Below are 21,288 nucleotides of genomic sequence, written 5' to 3'. Positions count from 1 at the left end.
AGGGTGTAAAAGAGACCTGTCAGAAGTGGGATTTGAACCCACGCCTCCATGAGGAGACCAGAAGTCTCAGTTGCACTGAAGATCAAGCTCTCTTGAGTCTGGCGCCTTAGACCACTCGGCCATCCTGACAGCCCTGGCTATGTACAGGTCTGACTCTTCTGTCTGCACTTGCCAATGTTTGCACTTACAGCGTTCGCAGCAATGTCACAGGTGTAAAGGCCCCACAATACAACATGGCATGATAAAAAAAAAGCTAGGCACAAGAGCGACCACTGATGGATGCGGATTACTTTGTTTCGTCTTGGAAAAGTAAAGGAAGATTCCCACGGCTCGCTGGGTTCATGGACCGCCTCTTCTTAAGCTTGCATTGAGATAATAAGGTTTTAGAGGGTGCACATAAAAGCAGCTCATGCACAGTGTTTCTGCCCGGTCTCGAACCGGGGACCTTTCGCGTGTTAGGCAAACGTGATGACCACTACACTACAGAAACTAACTTGCTGTGTTTTACTGTTAGAGCAAGGTTCCTCTCAAGGATTCTCTCTACTTCTATTCTGCTGTATCAGCAGCCACTCAGAAAGCGAGGAGCAAGTGTGAAAACTGCAGAGATATCAGCCAACATGCTTGCAATTAGACGTATTAAAAATTTACTTATGCAGGCATCGACAGACAAATATCTGATGCCTAAATGCCAGCAAGTACAGCTTGGGAAAGCATCACCTGGGACACACACAGACTAAGCATGAAGGCAGAAAAAGCATGGATATCCGTTTTTCTTCTGAGGTTCAAAATAATTTGTGCAACAATGCGCCGAGTGTAATGAGAAATAGTCAGGCATTGTCAGTTTTGAGTAGGATTCGTATGTTTACCTCTAGAAAAGGGCTCGTCCGGGATTTGAACCCGGGACCTCTCGCACCCTAAGCGAGAATCATACCCCTAGACCAACGAGCCGAGGCACACAAGAGTCACCTTTTGCACCGGCTCCGGGGGTTATTGGCAGCGAGTTGGTGAATGATTCACCCAAAGCAAGCAACTGCACATGCTGCTCTCTTCTGCAATATGGTTGCTGTCTTTTCCATGGCCGTCATCGAACAAGAAATGAAAATACCTCCATCCTTCAGACATTTTGTTTGCTCTAGGTGTATGCTCTCGGTGAGGACAATAAAACAATTTCTGCTCTCATGCCTTGCTTTCATCAAGTAGGCCCACCCTTCAGTACAAAAGGACGTGCAAACTATCGTCACTTCTCTTTTTGAGCTGTCACTGATGCCCCTGGAGCACAGTACGTCACGCTGGTGAGGGATAGACAGCTTCCATTATCTCAGCTTTCCTATAAGTTGAGAGAGTAAATGCAAACAATAAGCTGCTGTTTCTGCCCAGTCTCGAACCAGGGACCTTTCGCGTGTAAAGCGAACGTGATAACCACTACACCACAGAAACAGATACTCTTGCAGCAATCTTCTTGGCATGTAGTGGGCTGGAAAGCACAGACCAAGGGCCAATGTCCATGAAGCTCAACGTTGGACCCTCCTTACCCGATCTCTTTCTTTGGAAGAAAGGAACGAGGACCACTTTTATTCCAAAAGGCGATTTTAAAACCATACCTGAAATCACACTAGAAAAACACTTTGAATTTAATGTTCCTACACTGATGGTCCACCCCAGAAAAGCAGTTGCAAAGAAGTCCGGCACTGAAATTCTATACGCCAAAAGTGGGAAACAGCGTGCAGGGAAAGGAACTTTCTCACCATACACGGCGTCTTATAGCATTGAAAAGAAGAAATGGTCCAATATAATAAGCAGCCTAAAAATAATTCCACAGCATGGGCTCGTCCGGGATTTGAACCCGGGACCTCTCGCACCCGAAGCAAGAATCATACCCCTAGACCAACGAGCCTGATTCCCCTGTCGGCAATTTCAACAATTTCTGATGCGTCTTTCAGAAACAAAGCAGTGCTATTTGGCTGCTCTCTCTCTACGTGAGCCACACAAAGTCATGTTTTCTCTCAAGGTGTTGTTTTTTTCACTCTTGCAAGGAAGGAATCAGCCGATATCCTAGCTGCCAGTGAGCAGAAAAAAGGCACTGATGAGAACTGCAGGCACTTTCTGGCACTTGTACTTCTCTGCAAGTCCTGGACCCTTGCCCCATTAACTTCCACCCCAGAAGCAAGGGAGGGCCTGCCAATTCTTGCTCCTAAGAAAGAGGCGTTTGATTCTTGGATTCAAACACGCTCACTCAGCGCTCGATCAGGCTTGATCAGGCGAGATTTATATGAGTGGCTCGCAGGACTGAAACACTCACCTGGGAGACCCAGGGTGGCTTAATTCCCAGAATGGCCATTGTTGGGCAACTCACCTCCTTTCCTCCTGCCTCAATCTAGAATTGGCTGCAAATCACAAGATAGAGTTCAATGTCCGTGTGTACTGCCTACTCCCAGCTACCTCTCTGTCTTCCTTATGTAAATTAAAATTCGAAAGGGGGGACCAATGACAATCTGCTCCTCCCACATAACCAGGAACCCTGTTGAACATGTCTGCCTGTGTTGTTGCAGGGACAGTGCCTTCTCCGCCCAAAAGCTGGCAGGAGAGCCTCACAACAAAGATGGGATCAACTGCTTAATGAGAAACCAGCACGGCAGTTAGTGTGATGGAGTGCAAATTTAACGGAAGGTGTGCCTGAGGTGTCCCTTCCAGGAATACATGGAATTGTGTTTGAGGGCTCAGCCTGATCGTTGGTGGATTTCTCGTCATATGTTACAGGTCCATGCAAAGATTGTGGTGTGTGGGGAATGCACTGCAAAAAACAGGACGATTTACGGGTGTAAAAGAGACCTGTCAGAAGTGGGATTTGAACACACGCCTCCATGAGGAGACCAGAAGTCTCAGTTGCACTGAAGATAAAGCTCTCTTGAGTCTGGCGCCTTAGACCACTCGGCCATCCTGACAGCCCAGGCTATGTACAGGTCTGACTCTTCTGTCTGCACTTGCTAATGTTTGCACTTACAGCGTTCGCAGCAATGTCACAGGTGTAAAGGCCCCACAATACAACATGGCATGATAAAAAAAAAGCTAGGCACAAGAGCGACCACTGATGGATGCGGATTACTTTGTTTCGTCTTGCAAAAGTAAAGGAAGTTTCCCATGGCTCGCTGGGTTCATGGACCGCCTCTTCTTAAGCTTGCATTGAGATAATAAGGTTTTAGAGGGTGCACATAAAAGCAGCTCATGCACAGTGTCTCTGCCCTGTCTCGAACCGGGGACCTTTCGCGTGTTAGGCGAACGTGATGACCGCTCCACTACAGAAACTAACTTGCTGTGTTTTACTGTTAGAGCAAGGTTCCTCTCAAGGATTCTCTCTACTTCTATTCTGCTGTATCAGCAGCCACTCAGAAAGGGAGGAGCAAGTGTGAAAACTGCAGAGATATCAGCCAACATGCTTGCAATTAGACGTATTAAAAATGTACTTATGCAGGCATCGACAGACAAATATCTGATGCCTAAATGCCAGCAAGTACAGCTTGGGAAAGCATCACCTGGGACACACAGAGACTAAGCATGAAGGCAGAAAAAGCATGGATGTCCGTTTTTCTTCTGAGGTTCAAAATATTTTGTGCAACAATGCGCCGAGTGTAATGAGAAATAGTCAGGCATTGTGAGTTTTGAGTAGGATTCGTATGTTTACCTCTAAAAAAGGGCTCGTCCGGGATTTAAACCCAGGACCTCTCGCACCCTAAGCGAGAATCATAACCCTAGACCAACGAGCCGAGGGACACAAGAGTCACCTTTTGCACTGGCTCCGGGGGTTATTGGCAGCGAGTTGGTGAATGATTCACCCAAAGCAAGCAACTGCACATGCTGCTCTCTTCTGCAATATGGTTGCTGTCTTTTCCATGGCCGTCATCGAACAAGAAATGAAAATGCCTCCACCCTTCAGACATTTTGTTTGCTCTAGGTGTATGCTCTCGGTGAGGACAATAAAACAATTTCTGCTCTCATGCCTTGCTTTCATCAAGTAGGCCCACCCTTCAGTACAAAAGGACGTGCAAACGAATGGCGCAAACTATCGTCACTTCTCTTTTTGAGCTGTCACTGATGCCCCTGGAGCACAGTACGTCACGCTGGTGAGGGATAGACAGCTTCCATTATCTCAGCTTTCCTATAAGTTGAGAGAGTAAATGCAAACAATAAGCTGCTGTTTCTGCCCAGTCTCGAACCAGGGACCTTTCGCGTGTAAAGCGAACGTGATAACCACTACACCACAGAAACAGATACTCTTACAGCAATCTTCTTGGAATGTAGTGGGCTGGAAAGCACAGACCAAGGGCCAATGTCCATGAAGCTCAACGTTGGACCCTCCTTACCCGATCTCTTTCTTTGGAAGAAAGGAACGAGGGCCACTTTTATTCCAAATGGCGATTTTAAAACCATACCTGAAATCACACTAGAAAAACACTTTGAATTTAATGTTCCTACACTGATGGTCCACCCCAGAAAAGCAGTTGCAAAGAAGTCCGGCACTGAAATTCTATACGCCAAAAGTGGGAAACAGCGTGCAGGGAAAGGAACTTTCTCACCATACACGGCGTCTTATAGCATTGAAAAGAAGAAATGGTCCTATATAATAAGCAGCCTAAAGATAATTCCACAGCATGGGCTCATCCGGGATTTGAACCCGGGACCTCTCGCACCCGAAGCGAGAATCATACCCCTAGACCAACGAGCCTGATTCCCCTGTTGGCAATTTGAACAATTTCTGATGCGTCTTTCAGAAACAAAGCACTGCTATTTGGCTGCTCTCTCTCTATGTGAGCCACAAAAAGTCATGTTTTCTCTCAAGGTGTTGCTTTTTTCACTCTTGCAAGGAAGGGATCAGCCGATATCCTAGCTGCCAGTGAGCAGAAAAAAGGCACTGATGAGAACTGCAGGCACTTTCTGGCACTTGTACTTCTCTGCAAGTCCTGGACCCTTGCCCCATAAACTTCCACCCCAGAAGCAAGGGAGGGCCTGCCAATTCTTGCTCCTAAGAAAGAGGCGTTTGATTCTTGGATTCAAACACGCTCACTCAGCGCTTGATCAGGCTCGATCAGGCGAGATTTATATGAGTGGCTCGCAGGACTGAAACACTCACCTGGGAGACCCAGGGTGGCTGAATTCCCAGAATGGCCATTGTTGGGCAAGTCACCTCCTTTCCTCCTGCCTCAATCTAGAATTGGCTGCAAATCACAAGATAGAGTTCAATGTCCGTGTGTACTGCCTACTCCCAGCTACCTCTCGGTCTTCCTTATGTAAATTAAAATTCGCAAGGGGGGACCAATGACAATCTGCTCCTCCCACATAACCAGGAAGCCCTGTTGAACATGTCTGCCTGTGTTGTTGCAGGGACAGTGCCTTCTCCGCCCAAAAGGTGGCAGGAGAGCCTCACAACAAAGATGGGATCAACTGCTTAATGAGAAACCAGCACGGCAGTTAGTGTGATGGAGTGCAAATTTAACGGAAGGTGTGCCTGAGGTGTCCCTTCCAGGAATACATGGAATTGTGATTGAGGGCCCAGCCTGATCGTTGGTGGATTTCTCGTCATATGTTACAGGTCCGTGCAAAGATTGTGGTGTGTGGGAAATGCACTGCAAAAAACAGGACGATTTAAGGGTGTAAAAGAGACCTGTCAGAAGTGGGATTTGAACCCACGCCTCCATGAGGAGACCAGAAGTCTCAGTTGCACTGAAGATCAAGATCTCTTGAGTCTGGCGCCTTAGACCACTCGGCCATCCTGACAGCCCTGGCTATGTACAGGTCTGACTCTTCTGTCTGCACTTGCTAATATTTGCACTTACAGCGTTCGCAGCAATGTCACAGGTGTAAAGGCCCCACAATACAACATGGCATGATAAAAAAAAAGCTAGGCACAAGAGCGACCACTGATGGATGCGGATTACTTTGTTTCGTCTTGGAAAAGTAAAGGAAGTTTCCCACGGCTCGCTGTGTTCATGGACCGCCTCTTCTTAAGCTTGCATTGAGATAATAAGGTTTTAGAGGGTGCACATAAAAGCAGCTCATGCACAGTGTTTCTGCCCGGTCTCGAACCGGGGACCTTTCGCGTGTTAGGCGAACAAGATGACCACTACACTACAGAAACTAACTTGCTGTATTTTACTGTTAGAGCAAGGTTCCTCTCAAGGATTCTCTCTACTTCTATTCTGCTGCATCAGCAGCCACTCAGAAAGGGAGGAGCAAGTGTGAAAACTGCAGAGATATCAGCCAACATGCTTGCAATTAGACGTATTAAAAATTTACTTATGCAGGCATCGACAGACAAATATCTGATGCCTAAATGCCAGCAAGTACAGCTTGGGAAAGCATCACCTGGGACACACACAGACTAAGCATGAAGGCAGAAAAAGCATGGATATCCGTTTTTCTTCTGAGGTTCAAAATAATGTGTGCAACAATGCGCCGAGTGTAATGAGAAATAGTCAGGCATTGTCAGTTTTGAGTAGGATTCGTATGTTTACCTCTAAAAAAGGGCTCGTCCGGGATTTGAACCCAGGACCTCTCGCACCCTAAGCAAGAATCATACCCCTAGACCAACGAGTCGAGGCACACAAGAGTCATCTTTTGCACCGGCTCTGGGGGTTACTGGCAGCGAGTTAGTGAATGATTCACCCAAAGCAAGCAACTGCACATGCTGCTCTCTTCTGCAATATGGTTGCTGTCTTTTCCATGGCCGTCATCGAACAAGAAATGAAAATACCTCCATCCTTCAGAAATTTTGTTTGCTCTAGGTGTATGCTCTCGGTGAGGACAATAAAACAATTTCTGCTCTCATGCCTTGCTTTCATCAAGTAGGCCCACCCTTCAGTACAAAAGGACGTGCAAACGAATGGCGCAAACTATCGTCACTTCTCTTTTTGAGCTGTCACTGATGCCCCTGGAGCACAGTACGTCACGCTGGTGAGGGATAGACAGCTTCCATTATCTCAGCTTTCCTATAAGTTGAGAGAGTAAATGCAAACAATAAGCTGCTGTTTCTGCCCAGTCTCGAACCAGGGACCTTTCGCGTGTAAAGCGAACGTGATAACCACTACACCACAGAAACAGATACTCTTGCAGCAATCTTCTTGGCATGTAGTGGGCTGGAAAGCACAGACCAAGGGCCAATGTCCATGAAGCTCAACGTTGGACCCTCCTTACCCGATCTCTTTCTTTGGAAGAAAGGAACGAGGACCACTTTTATTCCAAAAGGCGATTTTAAAACCATACCTGAAATCACACTAGAAAAACACTTTGAATTTAATGTTCCTACACTGATGGTCCACCCCAGAAAAGCAGTTGCAAAGAAGTCCGGCACTGAAATTCTATACGCCAAAAGTGGGAAACAGCGTGCAGGGAAAGGAACTTTCTCACCATACACGGCGTCTTATAGCATTGAAAAGAAGAAATGGTCCTATATAATAAGCAGCCTAAAAATAATTCCACAGCATGGGCTCGTCCGGGATTTGAACCCGGGACCTCTCGCACCCGAAGCGAGAATCATACCCCTAGACCAACGAGCCTGATTCCTCTGTCGGCAATTTGAACAATTTCTGATGCGTCTTTCAGAAACAAAGCAGTGCTATTTGGCTGCTCTCTCTCTACGTGAGCCACACAAAGTCATGTTTTCTCTCAAGGTGTTGTTTTTTTCACTCTTGCAAGGAAGGGATCAGCCGATATCCTAGCTGCCAGTGAGCAGAAAAAAGGCACTGATGAGAACTGCAGGCACTTTCTGGCACTTGTACTTCTCTGCAAGTCCTGGACCCTTGCCCCATTAACTTCCACCCCAGAAGCAAGGGAGGGCCTGCCAATTCTTGCTCCTAAGAAAGAGGCGTTTGATTCTTGGATTCAAACACGCTCACTCAGCGCTCGATCAGGCAAGATCAGGCGAGATTTATATGAGTGGCTCGCAGGACTGAAACACCCACCTGGGAGACCCAGGGTGGCTGAATTCCCAGAATGGCCATTGTTGGGCAAGTCACCTCCTTTCCTCCTGCCTCAATCTAGAATTGGCTGCAAATCACAAGATAGAGTTCAATGTCCGTGTGTACTGCCTACTCCCAGCTACCTCTCTGTCTTCCTTATGTAAATTAAAATTTGCAAGGGGGGACCAATGACAATCTGCTCCTCCCACATAACCAGGAAGCCCTGTTGAACATGTCTGCCTGTGTTGTTGCAGGGACAGTGCCTTCTCCGCCCAAAAGGTGGCAGGAGAGCCTCACAACAAAGATGGGATCAACTGCTTAATGAGAAACCAGCACGGCAGTTAGTGTGATGGAGTGCAAATTTAACGGAAGGTGTGCCTGAGGTGTCCTTTCCAGGAATACATGGAATTGTGATTGAGGGCCCAGCCTGATCGTTGGTGGATTTCTCGTCATATGTTACAGGTCCGTGCAAAGATTGTGGTGTGTGGGGAATGCACTGCAAAAAACAGGACGATTTAAGGGTGTAAAAGAGACCTGTCAGAAGTGGGATTTGAACCCACGCCTCCATGAGGAGACCAGAAGTCTCAGTTGCACTGAAGATCAAGCTCTTTTGAGTCTGGCGCCTTAGACCACTCGGCCATCCTGACAGCCCTGGCTATGTACAGATCTGACTCTTCTGTCTGCACTTGCTAATGTTTGCACTTACAGCGTTCGCAGCAATGTCACAGGTGTAAAGGCCCCGCAATACAACATGGCATAAGAAAAAAAAAGCTAGGCACAAGAGCGACCACTGATGGATGCGGATTACTTTGTTTCGTCTTGCAAAAGTAAAGGAAGTTTCCCACGGCTCGCTGGGTTCATGGACCGCCTCTTCTTAAGCTTGCAATGAGATAATAAGGTTTTAGAGGGTGCACATAAAAGCAGCTCATGCACAGTGTTTCTGCCTGGTCTCAAACCGGGGACCTTTCGCGTGTTAGGCGAACGTGATGACCACTACACTACAGAAACTAACTTGCTGTGTTTTACTGTTAGAGCAAGGTTCCTCTCAAGGATTCTCTCTACTTCTATTCTGCTGTATCAGCAGCCTCTCAGAAAGCGAGGAGCAAGTGTGAAAACTGCAGAGATATCAGCCAACATGCTTGCAATTAGACGTATTAAAAATGTACTTATGCAGGCATCGACAGACAAATATCTGATGCCTAAATGCCAGCAAGTACAGCTTGGGAAAGCATCACCTGGGACACACACAGACTAAGCATGAAGGCAGAAAAAGCATGGATATCCGTTTTTCTTCTGAGGTTCAAAATAATTTGTGCAACAATGCGCCGAGTGTAATGAGAAATAGTCAGGCATTGTGAGTTTTGAGTAGGATTCGTATGTTTACCTCTAAAAAAGGGCTCGTCCGGGATTTACACCCAGGACCTCTCGCACCCTAAGCGAGAATCATACCCCTAGACCAACGAGCCGAGGCACACAAGAGTCACCTTTTGCACTGGCTCCGGGGGTTATTGGCAGCGAGTTGGTGAATGATTCACCCAAAGCAAGCAACTGCACATGCTGCTCTCTTCTGCAATATGGTTGCTGTCTTTTCCATGGCCGTCATCGAACAAGAAATGAAAATGCCTCCATCCTTCAGACATTTTGTTTGCTCTAGGTGTATGCTCTCGGTGAGGACAAAAAAACAATTTCTGCTCTCATGCCTTGCTTTCATCAAGTAGGCCCACCCTTCAGTACAAAAGGACGTGCAAACGAATGGCGCAAACTATCGTCACTTCTCTATTTGAGCTGTCACTGATGCCCCTGGAGCACAGTACGTCACGCTGGTGAGGGATAGACAGCTTCCATTATCTCAGCTTCCCTATAAGTTGAGAGAGTAAATGCAAACAATAAGCTGCTGTTTCTGCCCGGTCTCGAACCAGGGACCTTTCGCGTGTAAAGCAAACGTGATAACCACTACACCACAGAAACAGATACTCTTGCAGCAATCTTCTTGGCATGTAGTGGGCTGGAAAGCACAGACCAAGGGCCAATGTCCATGAAGCTCAATGTTGGACCCTCCTTACCCGATATCTTTCTTTGGAAGAAAGGAACGAGGACCACTTTTATTCCAAAAGGCGATTTTAAAACCATACCTGAAATCACACTAGAAAAACACTTTGAATTTAATGTTCCTACACTGATGGTCCACCCCAGAAAAGCAGTTGCAAAGAAGTCCGGCACTGAAATTCTATACGCCAAAAGTGGGAAACAGCGTGCAGGGAAAGGAACTTTCTCACCATACACGGCGTCTTATAGCATTGAAAAGAAGAAATGGTCCTATATAATAAGCAGCCTAAAAATAATTCCACAGCATGGGCTCGTCCGGGATTTGAACCCAGGACCTCTCGCACCCGAAGCAAGAATCATACCCCTAGACCAACGAGCCTGACTCCCCTGTCGGCAATTTGAACAATTTCTGATGCGTCTTTCAGAAACAAAGCAGTGCTATTTGGCTGCTCTCTCTCTAGGTGAGCCACACAAAGTCATGTTTTCTCTCAAGGTGTTGTTTTTTTCACTCTTGCAAGGAAGGGATCAGCCGATATCCTAGCTGCCAGTGAGCAGAAAAAAGGCACTGATGAGAACTGCAGGCACTTTCTGGCACTTGTACTTCTCTGCAAGTCCTGGAGCCTTGCCCCATAAACTTCCACCCCAGAAGCAAGGGAGGGCCTGCCAATTCTTGCTTCTAAGAAAGAAGTGTTTGATTCTTGGATTCAAACATGCTCACTCAGAGCTCACATGTGCTCGATCAGGCGAGATTTATATGAGTGGCTCGCAGGACTGAAACACTCACCTGGGAGACCCAGGGTGGCTGAATTCCCAGAATGGCCATTGTTGGGCAAGTCACCTCCTTTCCTCCTGCCTCAATCTAGAATTGGCTGCAAATCACAAGATAGAGTTCAATGTCCGTGTGTACTGCCTACTCCCAGCTACCTCTCTGTCTTCCTTATGTAAATTAAAATTCGAAAGGGGGGACCAATGACAATCTGCTCCTCCCACATAACCAGGAAGCCCTGTTGAACATGTCTGCCTGTGTTGTTGCAGGGACAGTGCCTTCTCCGCCCAAAAGGTGGCAGGAGAGCCTCACAACAAAGATGGGATCAACTGCTTAATGAGAAACCAGCACGGCAGTTAGTGTGATGGAGTGCAAATTTAACGGAAGGTGTGCCTGAGGTGTCCCTTCCAGGAATACATGGAATTGTGATTGAGGGCCCAGCCTGATCGTTGGTGGATTTCTCGTCATATGTTACAGGTCCGTGCAAAGATTGTGGTGTGTGGGGAATGCACTGCAAAAAACAGGACGATTTAAGGGTGTAAAAGAGACCTGTCAGAAGTGGGATTTGAACCCACACCTCCATGAGGAGACCAGAAGTCTCAGTTGCACTGAAGATCAAGCTCTCTTGAGTCTGGCGCCTTAGACCACTCGGCCATCCTGACAGCCCTGGCTATGTACAGGTCTGACTCTTCTGTCTGCACTTGCCAATGTTTGCACTTACAGCGTTCGCAGCAATGTCACAGGTGTAAAGGCCCCACAATACAACATGGCATGATAAAAAAAAAAAGCTAGGCACAAGAGCGACCACTGATGGATGCGGATTACTTTGTTTCGTCTTGGAAAAGTAAAGGAAGTTTCCCACGGCTCGCTGGGTTCATGGACCGCCTCTTCTTAAGCTTGCATTGAGATAATAAGGTTTTAGAGGGTGCACATAAAAGCAGCTCATGCACAGTGTTTCTGCCCGGTCTCGAACCGGGGACCTTTCGCGTGTTAGGCGAACGTGATGACCACTACACTACAGAAACTAACTTGCTGTGTTTTACTGTTAGAGCAAGGTTCCTCTCAAGGATTCTCTCTACTTCTATTCTGCTGTATCAGCAGCCACTCAGAAAGCGAGGAGCAAGTGTGAAAACTGCAGAGATATCAGCCAACATGCTTGCAATTAGACGTATTAAAAATTTACTTATGCAGGCATCGACAGACAAATATCTGATGCCTAAATGCCAGCAAGTACAGCTTGGGAAAGCATCACCTGGGACACACACAGACTAAGCATGAAGGCAGAAAAAGCATGGATATCCGTTTTTCTTCTCAGGTTCAAAATAATTTGTGCAACAATGCGCCGAGTGTAATGAGAAATAGTCAGGCATTGTCAGTTTTGAGTAGGATTCGTATGTTTACCTCTAAAAAAGGGCTTGTCCAGGATTTGAACCCGGGACCTCTCGCAACCTAAGCGAGAATCATTCCCCTAGACCAACGAGCCGAGGTACACAAGAGTCACCTTTTGCACCGGCTCTGGGGGTTATTGGCAGCGAGTTGGTGAATGATTCACCCAAAGCAAGCAGCTGCACATGCTGCTCTCTTCTGCAATATGGTTGCTGTCTTTTCCATGGCCGTCATCGAACAAGAAATGAAAATACCTCCATCCTTCAGACATTTTGTTTGCTCTAGGTGTATGCTCTCGGTGAGGACAATAAAACAATTTCTGCTCTCATGCCTTGCTTTCATCAAGTAGGCCCACCCTTCAGTACAAAAGGACGTGCAAACGAATGGCGCAAACTATCGTCACTTCTCTTTTTGAGCTGTCACTGATGCCCCTGGAGCACAGTACGTCACGCTGGTGAGGGATAGACAGCTTCCATTATCTCAGCTTTCCTATAAGTTGAGAGAGTAAATGCAAACAATAAGCTGCTGTTTCTGCCCAGTCTCGAACCAGGGACCTTTCGCGTGTAAAGCGAACGTGATAACCACTACACCACAGAAACAGATACTCTTGCAGCAATCTTCTTGGCATGTAGTGGTCTGGAAAGCACAGACCAAGGGCCAATGTCCATGAAGCTCAACGTTGGACCCTCCTTACCCGATCTCTTTCTTTGGAAGAAAGGAACGAGGACCACTTTTATTCCAAAAGGCGATTTTAAAACCATACCTGAAATCACACTAGAAAAACACTTTGAATTTAATGTTCCTACACTGATGGTCCACCCCAGAAAAGCAGTTGCAAAGAAGTCCGGCACTGAAATTCTATACGCCAAAAGTGGGAAACAGCGTGCAGGGAAAGGAACTTTCTCACCATACACGGCGTCTTATAGCATTGAAAAGAAGAAATGGTCCTATATAATAAGCAGCCTAAAAATAATTCCACAGCATGGGCTCGTCCGGGATTTGAACCCGGGACCTCTCGCACCCGAAGTGAGAATCATACCCCTAGACCAACGAGCCTGATTCCCCTGTCGGCAATTTGAACAATTTCTGATGCGTCTTTCAGAAACAAAGCAGTGCTATTTGGCTGCTCTCTCTCTACGTGAGCCACACAAAGTCATGTTTTCTCTCAAGGTGTTGTTTTTTTCACTCTTGCAAGGAAGGGATCAGCCGATATCCTAGCTGCCAGTGAGCAGAAAAAAGGCACTGATGAGAACTGCAGGCACTTTCTGGCACTTGTACTTCTCTGCAAGTCCTGGACCCTTGCCCCATTAACTTCCACCCCAGAAGCAAGGGAGGGCCTGCCAATTCTTGCTCCTAAGAAAGAGGCGTTTGATTCTTGGATTCAAACACGCTCACTCAGCGCTCGATCAGGCGAGATTTATATGAGTGGCTCGCAGGACTGAAACACTCACCTGGGAGACCCAGGGTGGCTGAATTCCCAGAATGGCCATTGTTGGGCAAGTCACCTCCTTTCCTCCTGCCTCAATCTAGAATTGGCTGCAAATCACAAGATAGAGTTCAATGTCCGTGTGTACTGCCTACTCCCAGCTACCTCTCTGTCTTCCTTATGTAAATTAAAATTCGCAAGGGGGGACCAATGACAATCTGCTCCTCCCACATAACCAGGAAGCCCTGTTGAACATGTCTGCCTGTGTTGTTGCAGGGACAGTGCCTTCTCCGCCCAAAAGGTGGCAGGAGAGCCTCACAACAAAGATGGGATCAACTGCTTAATGAGAAACCAGCACGGCAGTTAGTGTGATGGAGTGCAAATTTAACGGAAGGTGTGCCTGAGGTGTCCCTTCCAGGAATACATGGAATTGTGATTGAGGGCCCAGCCTGATCGTTGGTGGATTTCTCGTCATATGTTACAGGTCCGTGCAAAGATTGTGGTGTGTGGGGAATGCACTGCAAAAAACAGGACGATTTAAGGGTGTAAAAGAGACCTGTCAGAAGTGGGATTTGAACCCACGCCTCCATGAGGAGACCAGAAGTCTCAGTTGCACTGAAGATCAAGCTCTCTTGAGTCTGGCGCCTTAGACCACTCGGCCATCCTGACAGCCCTGGCTATGTACAGGTCTGACTCTTCTGTCTGCACTTGCTAATGTTTGCACTTACAACGTTCGCAGCAATGTCACAGGTGTAAAGGCCCCACAATACAACATGGCATAATAAAAAAAAAGCTAGGCACAAGAGCGACCACTGATGGATGCGGATTACTTTGTTTCGTCTTGCAAAAGTAAAGGAAGTTTCCCACGGCTCGCTGGGTTCATGGACCGCCTCTTCTTAAGCTTGCAATGAGATAATAAGATTTTAGAGGGTGCACATAAAAGCAGCTCATGCACATTGTTTCTGCCCGGTCTTGAACCGGGGACCTTTCGCGTGTTAGGCGAACATGATGACCACTACACTACAGAAACTAACTTGCTGTGTTTTACTGTTAGAGCAAGGTTCCTCTCAAGGATTCTCTCTACTTCTATTCTGCTGTATCAGCAGCCACTCAGAAAGCGAGGAGCAAGTGTGAAAACTGCAGAGATATCAGCCAACATGCTTGCAATTAGACATATTAAAAATTTACTTATGCAGGCATCGACAGACAAATATCTGATGCCTAAATGCCAGCAAGTACAGCTTGGGAAAGCCTCACCTGGGACACACAGACTAAGCATGAAGGCAGAAAAAGCATGGATATCCGTTTTTCTTCTGAGGTTCAAAATAATTTGTGCAACAATGCGCCGAGTGTAATCAGAAATAGTCAGGCATTGTCAGTTTTGAGTAGGATTCGTATGTTTACCTCTAAAAATGGGCTCGTCCGGGATTTGAACCCAAGACCTCTCGCACCCTAAGCGAGAATCATACCCCTAGACCAACGAGCTAAGGCACACAAGAGTCACCTTTTGCACCGGCTCTGGGGGTTATTGGCAGCGAGTTGGTGAATGATTCACCCAAAGCAAGCAACTGCACATGCTGCTCTCTTCTGCAATATGGTTGCTGTCTTTTCCATGGCCGTCATCGAACAAGAAATGAAAATACCTCCATCCTTCAGACATTTTGTTTGCTCTAGGTGTATGCTCTCGGTGAGGACAATAAAACAATTTCTGCTCTCATACCTTGCTTTCATCAAGTAGGCCCACCCTTCAGTACAAAAGGACGTGCAAACGAATGGCGCAAACTATTGTCACTTCTCTTTTTGAGCTGTCACTGATGCCCCTGGAGCACAGTACGTCACGCTGGTGAGGGATAGACAGCTTCCATTATCTCAGCTTTCCTATAAGTTGAGAGAGTAAATGCAAACAATAAGCTGCTGTTTCTGCCCGGTCTCGAACCAGGGACATTTCGCGTGTAAAGCGAACGCGATAACCACTACACCACAGAAACAGATACTCTTGCACCAATCTTCTTGGCATGTAGTGGGCTGGAAAGCACAGACCAAGGGCCAATGTCCATGAAGCTCAACGTTGGACCCTCCTTACCCGATCTCTTTCTTTGGAAGAAAGGAACGAGGACCACTTTTATTCCAAAAGGCGATTTTAAAACCATACCTGTAATCACACTAGAAAAACACTTTGAATTTAATGTTCCTACACTGATGGTCCACCCCAGAAAAGCAGTTGCAAAGAAGTCCGGCACTGAAATTCTATACGCCAAAAGTGGGAAACAGCGTGCAGGGAAAGGAACTTTCTCACCATACACGGCGTCTTATAGCATTGAAAAGAAGAAATGGTCCTATATAATAAGCAGCCTAAAAATAATTCCACAGCATGGGCTCGTCCGGGATTTGAACCCGGGACCTCTCGCACCCGAAGCGAGAATCATACCCCTAGACCAACGAGCCTGACTCCCCTGTCGGCAATTTGAACAATTTCTGATGCGTCTTTCAGAAACAAAGCAGTGCTATTTGGCTGCTCTCTCTCTACGTGAGCCACACAAAGTCATGTTTTCTCTCAAGGTGTTGTTTTTTTCACTCTTGCAAGGAAGGGATCAGCCGATATCCTAGCTGCCAGTGAGCAGAAAAAAGGCACTGATGAGAACTGCAGGCACTTTCTGGCACTTGTACTTCTCTGCAAGTCCTGGACCCTTGCCCCATAAACTTCCACCCCAGAAGCAAGGGAGGGCCTGCCAATTCTTGCTTCTAAGAAAGAAGCGTTTGATTCTTGGATTCAAACATGCTCACTCAGCGCCCACATGTGCTCGATCAGGCGAGATTTATATGAGTGGCTCGCAGGACTGAAACACTCACGTGGGAGACCCAGGGTGGCTGAATTCCCAGAATGGCCATTGTTGGGCAAGTCACCTCCTTTCCTCCTGCCTCAATCTAGAATTGGCTGCAAATCACAAGATTGAGTTCAATGTCCGTGTGTACTGCCTACTCCCAGCTACCTCTCTGTCTTCCTTATGTAAATTAAAATTCGCAAGGGGGGACCAATGACAATCTGCTCCTCCCACATAACCAGGAAGCCCTGTTGAACATGTCTGCCTGTGTTGTTGCAGGGACAGTGCCTTCTCCGCCCAAAAGGTGGCAGGAGAGCCTCACAACAAAGATGGGATCAACTGCTTAATGAGAAACCAGCACGGCAGTTAGTGTGATGGAGTGCAAATTTAACGGAAGGTGTGCCTGAGGTGTCCCTTCCAGGAATACATGGAATTGTGATTGAGGGCCCAGCCTGATCGTTGGTGGATTTCTCGTCATATGTTACAGGTCCGTGCAAAGATTGTGGTGTGTGGGGAATGCACTGCAAAAAACAGGACGATTTAAGGGTGTAAAAGAGACCTGTCAGAAGTGGGATTTGAACCCACGCCTCCATGAGGAGACCAGAAGTCTCAGTTGCACTGAAGATCAAGCTCTCTTGAGTCTGGCACCTTAGACCACTCGGCCATCCTGACAGCCCTGGCTATGTACAGGTCTGACTCTTCTGTCTGCACTTGCCAATGTTTGCACTTACAGCGTTCGCAGCAATGTCACAGGTGTAAAGGCCCCACAATACAACATGGCATGATAAAAAAAAAAGCTAGGCACAAGAGCGACCACTGATGGATGCGGATTACTTTGTTTCGTCTTGGAAAAGTAAAGGAAGTTTCCCACGGCTCGCTGGGTTCATGGACCGCCTCTTCTTAAGCTTGCATTGAGATAATAAGGTTTTAGAGGGTGCACATAAAAGCAGCTCATGCACAGTGTTTCTGCCCGGTCTCGAACCGGGGACCTTTCGCGTGTTAGGCGAACGTGATGACCACTACACTACAGAAACTAACCTGCTGTGTTTTACTGTTAGAGCAAGGTTCCTCTCAAGGATTCTCTCTACTTCTATTCTGCTGTATCAGCAGCCACTCAGAAAGCGAGGAGCAAGTGTGAAAACTGCAGAGATATCAGCCAACATGCTTGCAATTAGACGTATTAAAAATTTACTTATGCAGGCATCGACAGACAAATATCTGATGCCTAAATGCCAGCAAGTACAGCTTGGGAAAGCATCACCTGGGACACACAGACTAAGCATGAAGGCAGAAAAAGCATGGATATCCGTTTTTCTTCTGAGGTTCAAAATAATTTGTGCAACAATGCGCCGAGTGTAATGAGAAATAGTCAGGCATTGTCAGTTTTGAGTAGGATTCGTATGTTTACCTCTAAAAAAGGGCTCGTCCGGGATTTGAACCCAAGACCTCTCGCACCCTAAGCGAGAATCATACCCCTAGACCAACGAGCTGAGGCACACAAGAGTCACCTTTTGCACCGGCTCTGGGGGTTATTGGCAGCGAGTTGGTGAATGATTCACCCAAAGCAAGCAACTGCACATGCTGCTCTCTTCTGCAATATGGTTGCTGTCTTTTCCATGGCCGTCATCGAACAAGAAATGAAAATACCTCCATCCTTCAGACATTTTGTTTGCTCTAGGTGTATGCTCTCGGTGAGGACAATAAAACAATTTCTGCTCTCATACCTTGCTTTCATCAAGTAGGCCCACCCTTCAGTACAAAAGGACGTGCAAACGAATGGCGCAAAATATCGTCACTTCTCTTTTTGAGCTGTCACTGATGCCCCTGGAGCACAGTACGTCACGCTGGTGAGGGATAGACAGCTTCCATTATCTCAGCTTTCCTATAAGTTGAGAGAGTAAATGCAAACAATAAGCTGCTGTTTCTGCCCGGTCTCGAACCAGGGACCTTTCGCGTGTAAAGCGAACGCAATAACCACTACACCACAGAAACAGATACTCTTGCACCAATCTTCTTGGCATGTAGTGGGCTGGAAAGCACAGACCAAGGGCCAATGTCCATGAAGCTCAACGTTGGACCCTCCTTACCCGATCTCTTTCTTTGGAAGAAAGGAACGAGGACCACTTTTATTCCAAAAGGCGATTTTAAAACCATACATGAAATCACACTAGAAAAACACTTTGAATTTAATGTTCCTACACTGATGGTCCACCCCAGAAAAGCAGTTGCAAAGAAGTCCGGCACTGAAATTCTATACGCCAAAAGTGGGAAACAGCGTGCAGGGAAAGGAACTTTCTCACCATACACGGCGTCTTATAGCATTGAAAAGAAGAAATGGTCCTATATAATAAGCAGCCTAAAAATAATTCCACAGCATGGGCTCGTCCGGGATTTGAACCCGGGACCTCTCGCACCCGAAGCGAGAATCATACCCCTAGACCAACGAGCCTGATTCCCCTGTCGGCAATTTGAACAATTTCTGATGCGTCTTTCAGAAACAAAGCAGTGCTATTTGGCTGCTCTCTCTCTACGTGAGCCACACAAAGTCATGTTTTCTCTCAAGGTGTTGTTTTTTTCACTCTTGCAAGGAAGGGATCAGCCGATATCCTAGCTGCCAGTGAGCAGAAAAAAGGCACTGATGAGAACTGCAGGCACTTTCTGGCACTTGTACTTCTCTGCAAGTCCTGGACCCTTGCCCCATTAACTTCCACCCCAGACGCAAGGGAGGGCCTGCCAATTCTTGCTCCTAAGAAAGAGGCGTTTGATTCTTGGATTCAAACACGCTCACTCAGCGCTCGATCAGGCGAGATCAGGCGAGATTTATATGAGTGGCTCGCAGGACTGAAACACTCACCTGGGAGACCCAGGGTGGCTGAATTCCCAGAATGGCCATTGTTGGGCAAGTCACCTCCTTTCCTCCTGCCTCAATCTAGAATTGGCTGCAAATCACAAGATAGAGTTCAATGTCCGTGTGTACTGCCTACTCCCAGCTACCTCTCTGTCTTCCTTATGTAAATTAAAATTCGCAAGGGGGGACCAATGACAATCTGCTCCTCCCACATAACCAGGAAGCCCTGTTGAACATGTCTGCCTGTGTTGTTGCAGGGACAGTGCCTTCTCCGCCCAAAAGGTGGCAGGAGAGCCTCACAACAAAGATGGGATCAGCTGCTTAATGAGAAATCAGCACGGCAGTTAGTGTGATGGAGTGCAAATTTAACGGAAGGTGTGCATGAGGTGTCCCTTCCAGGAATACATGGAATTGTGATTGAGGGCCCAGCCTGATCGTTGGTGGATTTCTCGTCATATGTTACAGGTCCGTGCAAAGATTGTGGTGTGTGGGGAATGCACTGCAAAAAACAGGACGATTTAAGGGTGTAAAAGAGACCTGTCAGAAGTGGGATTTGAACCCACGCCTCCATAAGGAGACCAGAAGTCTCAGTTGCACTGAAGATCAAGCTCTCTTGAGTCTGGCGCCTTAGACCACTCGGCCATCCTGACAGCCCTGGCTATGTACAGGTCTGACTCTTCTGTCTGCACTTGCTAATGTTTGCACTTACAGCGTTCGCAGCAATGTCACAGGTGTAAAGGCCCCACAATACAACATGGCATAATAAAAAAAAAGCTAGGCACAAGAGCGACCACTGATGGATGTGGATTACTTTGTTTCGTCTTGCAAAAGTAAAGGAAGTTTCCCACGGCTCGCTGGGTTCATGGACCGCCTCTTCTTAAGCTTGCAATGAGATAATAAGGTTTTAGAGGGTGCACATAAAAGCAGCTCATGCACAGTGTTTCTGCCCGGTCTCGAACCGGGGACCTTTCGCATGTTAGGCGAACGTGATGACCACTACACTACAGAAACTAACTTGCTGTGTTTTACTGTTAGAGCAAGGTTCCTCTCAAGGATTCTCTCTACTTCTATTCTGCTGTATCAGCAGCCACTCAGAAAGGGAGGAGCAAGTGTGAAAACTGCAGAGATATCAGCCAACATGCTTGCAATTAGACGTAATAAAAATGTACTTATGCAGGCATCGACAGACAAATATCTGATGCCTAAATGCCAGCAAGTACAGCTTGGGAAAGCATCACCTGGGATACACACAGACTAAGCATGAAGGCAGAAAAAGCATGGATATCCGTTTTTCTTCTGAGGTTCAAAATAATTTGTGCAACAATGCGCCGAGTGTAATGAGAAATAGTCAGGCATTGTGAGTTTTGAGTAGGATTCGTATGTTTACCTCTAAAAAAGGGCTCGTCCGGGATTTAAACCCAGGACCTCTCGCACCCTAAGCGAGAATCATACCCCTAGACCAACGAGCCGAGGCACACAAGAGTCACCTTTTGCACTGGCTCCAGGGGTTATTGGCAGCGAGTTGGTGAATGATTCACCCAAAGCAAGCAACTGCACATGCTGCTATCTTCTGCAATATGGTTGCTGTCATTTCCATGGCCGTCATCGAACAAGAAATGAAAATGCCTCCATCCTTCAGACATTTTGTTTGCTCTAGGTGTATGCTCTCGGTGAGGACAATAAAACAATTTCTGCTCTCATGCCTTGCTTTCATCAAGTAGGCCCACCCTTCAGTACAAAAGGACGTGCAAACGAATGGCGCAAACTATCGTCACTTCTCTTTTTGAGCTGTCACTGATGCCCCTGGAGCACAGTACGTCACGCTGGTGAGGGATAGACAGCTTCCATTATCTCAGCTTTCCTATAAGTTGAGAGAGTAAATGCAAACAATAAGCTGCTGTTTCTGCCCGGTCTCGAACCTGGGACCTTTCACGTGTAAAGCGAACGTGATAACCACTACACCACAGAAACAGATACTCTTGCAGCAATCTTCTTGGCATGTAGTGGGCTGGAAAGCACAGACCAAGGGCCAATGTCCATGAAGC

The 21,288-nt window shown here is 47.0% G+C and overlaps 1 protein-coding gene and 18 non-coding genes across 19 annotated transcripts in view; all 19 read right to left on the bottom strand.

Moving 5' to 3' along the window:
- Window positions 1-17: 17 nt before the first annotated feature.
- Window positions 18-129, bottom strand: TRNAL-CAA (transfer RNA leucine (anticodon CAA)). Its single transcript has 2 exons — window positions 92-129; window positions 18-63 (listed from the first exon to the last, which is right to left on the bottom strand). It is a non-coding gene; the product is annotated as a tRNA-Leu (tRNA).
- A 288-nt stretch (window positions 130-417) lies between these two features.
- Window positions 418-490, bottom strand: TRNAV-AAC (transfer RNA valine (anticodon AAC)). Its single transcript has one exon. It is a non-coding gene; the product is annotated as a tRNA-Val (tRNA).
- Window positions 491-876: 386 nt separating this feature from the next.
- Window positions 877-948, bottom strand: TRNAP-AGG (transfer RNA proline (anticodon AGG)). Its single transcript has one exon. It is a non-coding gene; the product is annotated as a tRNA-Pro (tRNA).
- An 874-nt stretch (window positions 949-1,822) lies between these two features.
- Window positions 1,823-1,894, bottom strand: TRNAP-CGG (transfer RNA proline (anticodon CGG)). The gene has a single exon. It is a non-coding gene; the product is annotated as a tRNA-Pro (tRNA).
- Window positions 1,895-4,648: 2,754 nt separating this feature from the next.
- On the bottom strand, window positions 4,649-4,720 carry TRNAP-CGG (transfer RNA proline (anticodon CGG)). The gene has a single exon. It is a non-coding gene; the product is annotated as a tRNA-Pro (tRNA).
- Window positions 4,721-5,657: 937 nt separating this feature from the next.
- Window positions 5,658-5,769, bottom strand: TRNAL-CAA (transfer RNA leucine (anticodon CAA)). Its single transcript has 2 exons — window positions 5,732-5,769; window positions 5,658-5,703 (listed from the first exon to the last, which is right to left on the bottom strand). It is a non-coding gene; the product is annotated as a tRNA-Leu (tRNA).
- Window positions 5,770-7,475: 1,706 nt separating this feature from the next.
- Window positions 7,476-7,547, bottom strand: TRNAP-CGG (transfer RNA proline (anticodon CGG)). The gene has a single exon. It is a non-coding gene; the product is annotated as a tRNA-Pro (tRNA).
- Window positions 7,548-8,484: 937 nt separating this feature from the next.
- On the bottom strand, window positions 8,485-8,596 carry TRNAL-CAA (transfer RNA leucine (anticodon CAA)). Its single transcript has 2 exons — window positions 8,559-8,596; window positions 8,485-8,530 (listed from the first exon to the last, which is right to left on the bottom strand). It is a non-coding gene; the product is annotated as a tRNA-Leu (tRNA).
- A 1,248-nt stretch (window positions 8,597-9,844) lies between these two features.
- Window positions 9,845-9,917, bottom strand: TRNAV-UAC (transfer RNA valine (anticodon UAC)). The gene has a single exon. It is a non-coding gene; the product is annotated as a tRNA-Val (tRNA).
- Window positions 9,918-11,713: 1,796 nt separating this feature from the next.
- Window positions 11,714-11,786, bottom strand: TRNAV-AAC (transfer RNA valine (anticodon AAC)). The gene has a single exon. It is a non-coding gene; the product is annotated as a tRNA-Val (tRNA).
- Window positions 11,787-13,131: 1,345 nt separating this feature from the next.
- Window positions 13,132-13,203, bottom strand: TRNAP-CGG (transfer RNA proline (anticodon CGG)). Its single transcript has one exon. It is a non-coding gene; the product is annotated as a tRNA-Pro (tRNA).
- Window positions 13,204-14,130: 927 nt separating this feature from the next.
- Window positions 14,131-14,242, bottom strand: TRNAL-CAA (transfer RNA leucine (anticodon CAA)). The gene is made up of 2 exons: window positions 14,205-14,242; window positions 14,131-14,176 (listed from the first exon to the last, which is right to left on the bottom strand). It is a non-coding gene; the product is annotated as a tRNA-Leu (tRNA).
- Window positions 14,243-14,469: 227 nt separating this feature from the next.
- Window positions 14,470-21,288, bottom strand: part of LOC146790227 (zinc finger BED domain-containing protein 5-like) — a 46,960-nt gene continuing 40,141 nt past the window's right edge. The window contains exon 4 of the mRNA XM_085631258.1: window positions 14,470-14,474. Within this exon, the coding sequence (XP_085487384.1) occupies window positions 14,470-14,474 (5 nt within the window). The remainder of the gene's footprint in view (window positions 14,475-21,288) is intronic.
- TRNAV-AAC (transfer RNA valine (anticodon AAC)) lies at window positions 14,531-14,603 on the bottom strand. The gene has a single exon. It is a non-coding gene; the product is annotated as a tRNA-Val (tRNA).
- TRNAP-CGG (transfer RNA proline (anticodon CGG)) lies at window positions 15,947-16,018 on the bottom strand. Its single transcript has one exon. It is a non-coding gene; the product is annotated as a tRNA-Pro (tRNA).
- On the bottom strand, window positions 17,357-17,429 carry TRNAV-AAC (transfer RNA valine (anticodon AAC)). The gene has a single exon. It is a non-coding gene; the product is annotated as a tRNA-Val (tRNA).
- Window positions 18,773-18,844, bottom strand: TRNAP-CGG (transfer RNA proline (anticodon CGG)). Its single transcript has one exon. It is a non-coding gene; the product is annotated as a tRNA-Pro (tRNA).
- TRNAL-CAA (transfer RNA leucine (anticodon CAA)) lies at window positions 19,782-19,893 on the bottom strand. Its single transcript has 2 exons — window positions 19,856-19,893; window positions 19,782-19,827 (listed from the first exon to the last, which is right to left on the bottom strand). It is a non-coding gene; the product is annotated as a tRNA-Leu (tRNA).
- TRNAV-AAC (transfer RNA valine (anticodon AAC)) lies at window positions 20,182-20,254 on the bottom strand. Its single transcript has one exon. It is a non-coding gene; the product is annotated as a tRNA-Val (tRNA).

Source organism: Triturus cristatus, chromosome 10, assembly GCF_964204655.1.
Source record: "Triturus cristatus chromosome 10, aTriCri1.1, whole genome shotgun sequence".
Classification (NCBI taxonomy): Eukaryota; Metazoa; Chordata; class Amphibia; order Caudata; family Salamandridae; genus Triturus; species Triturus cristatus.
This window is presented reverse-complemented; position numbering and strand designations above follow the sequence as displayed.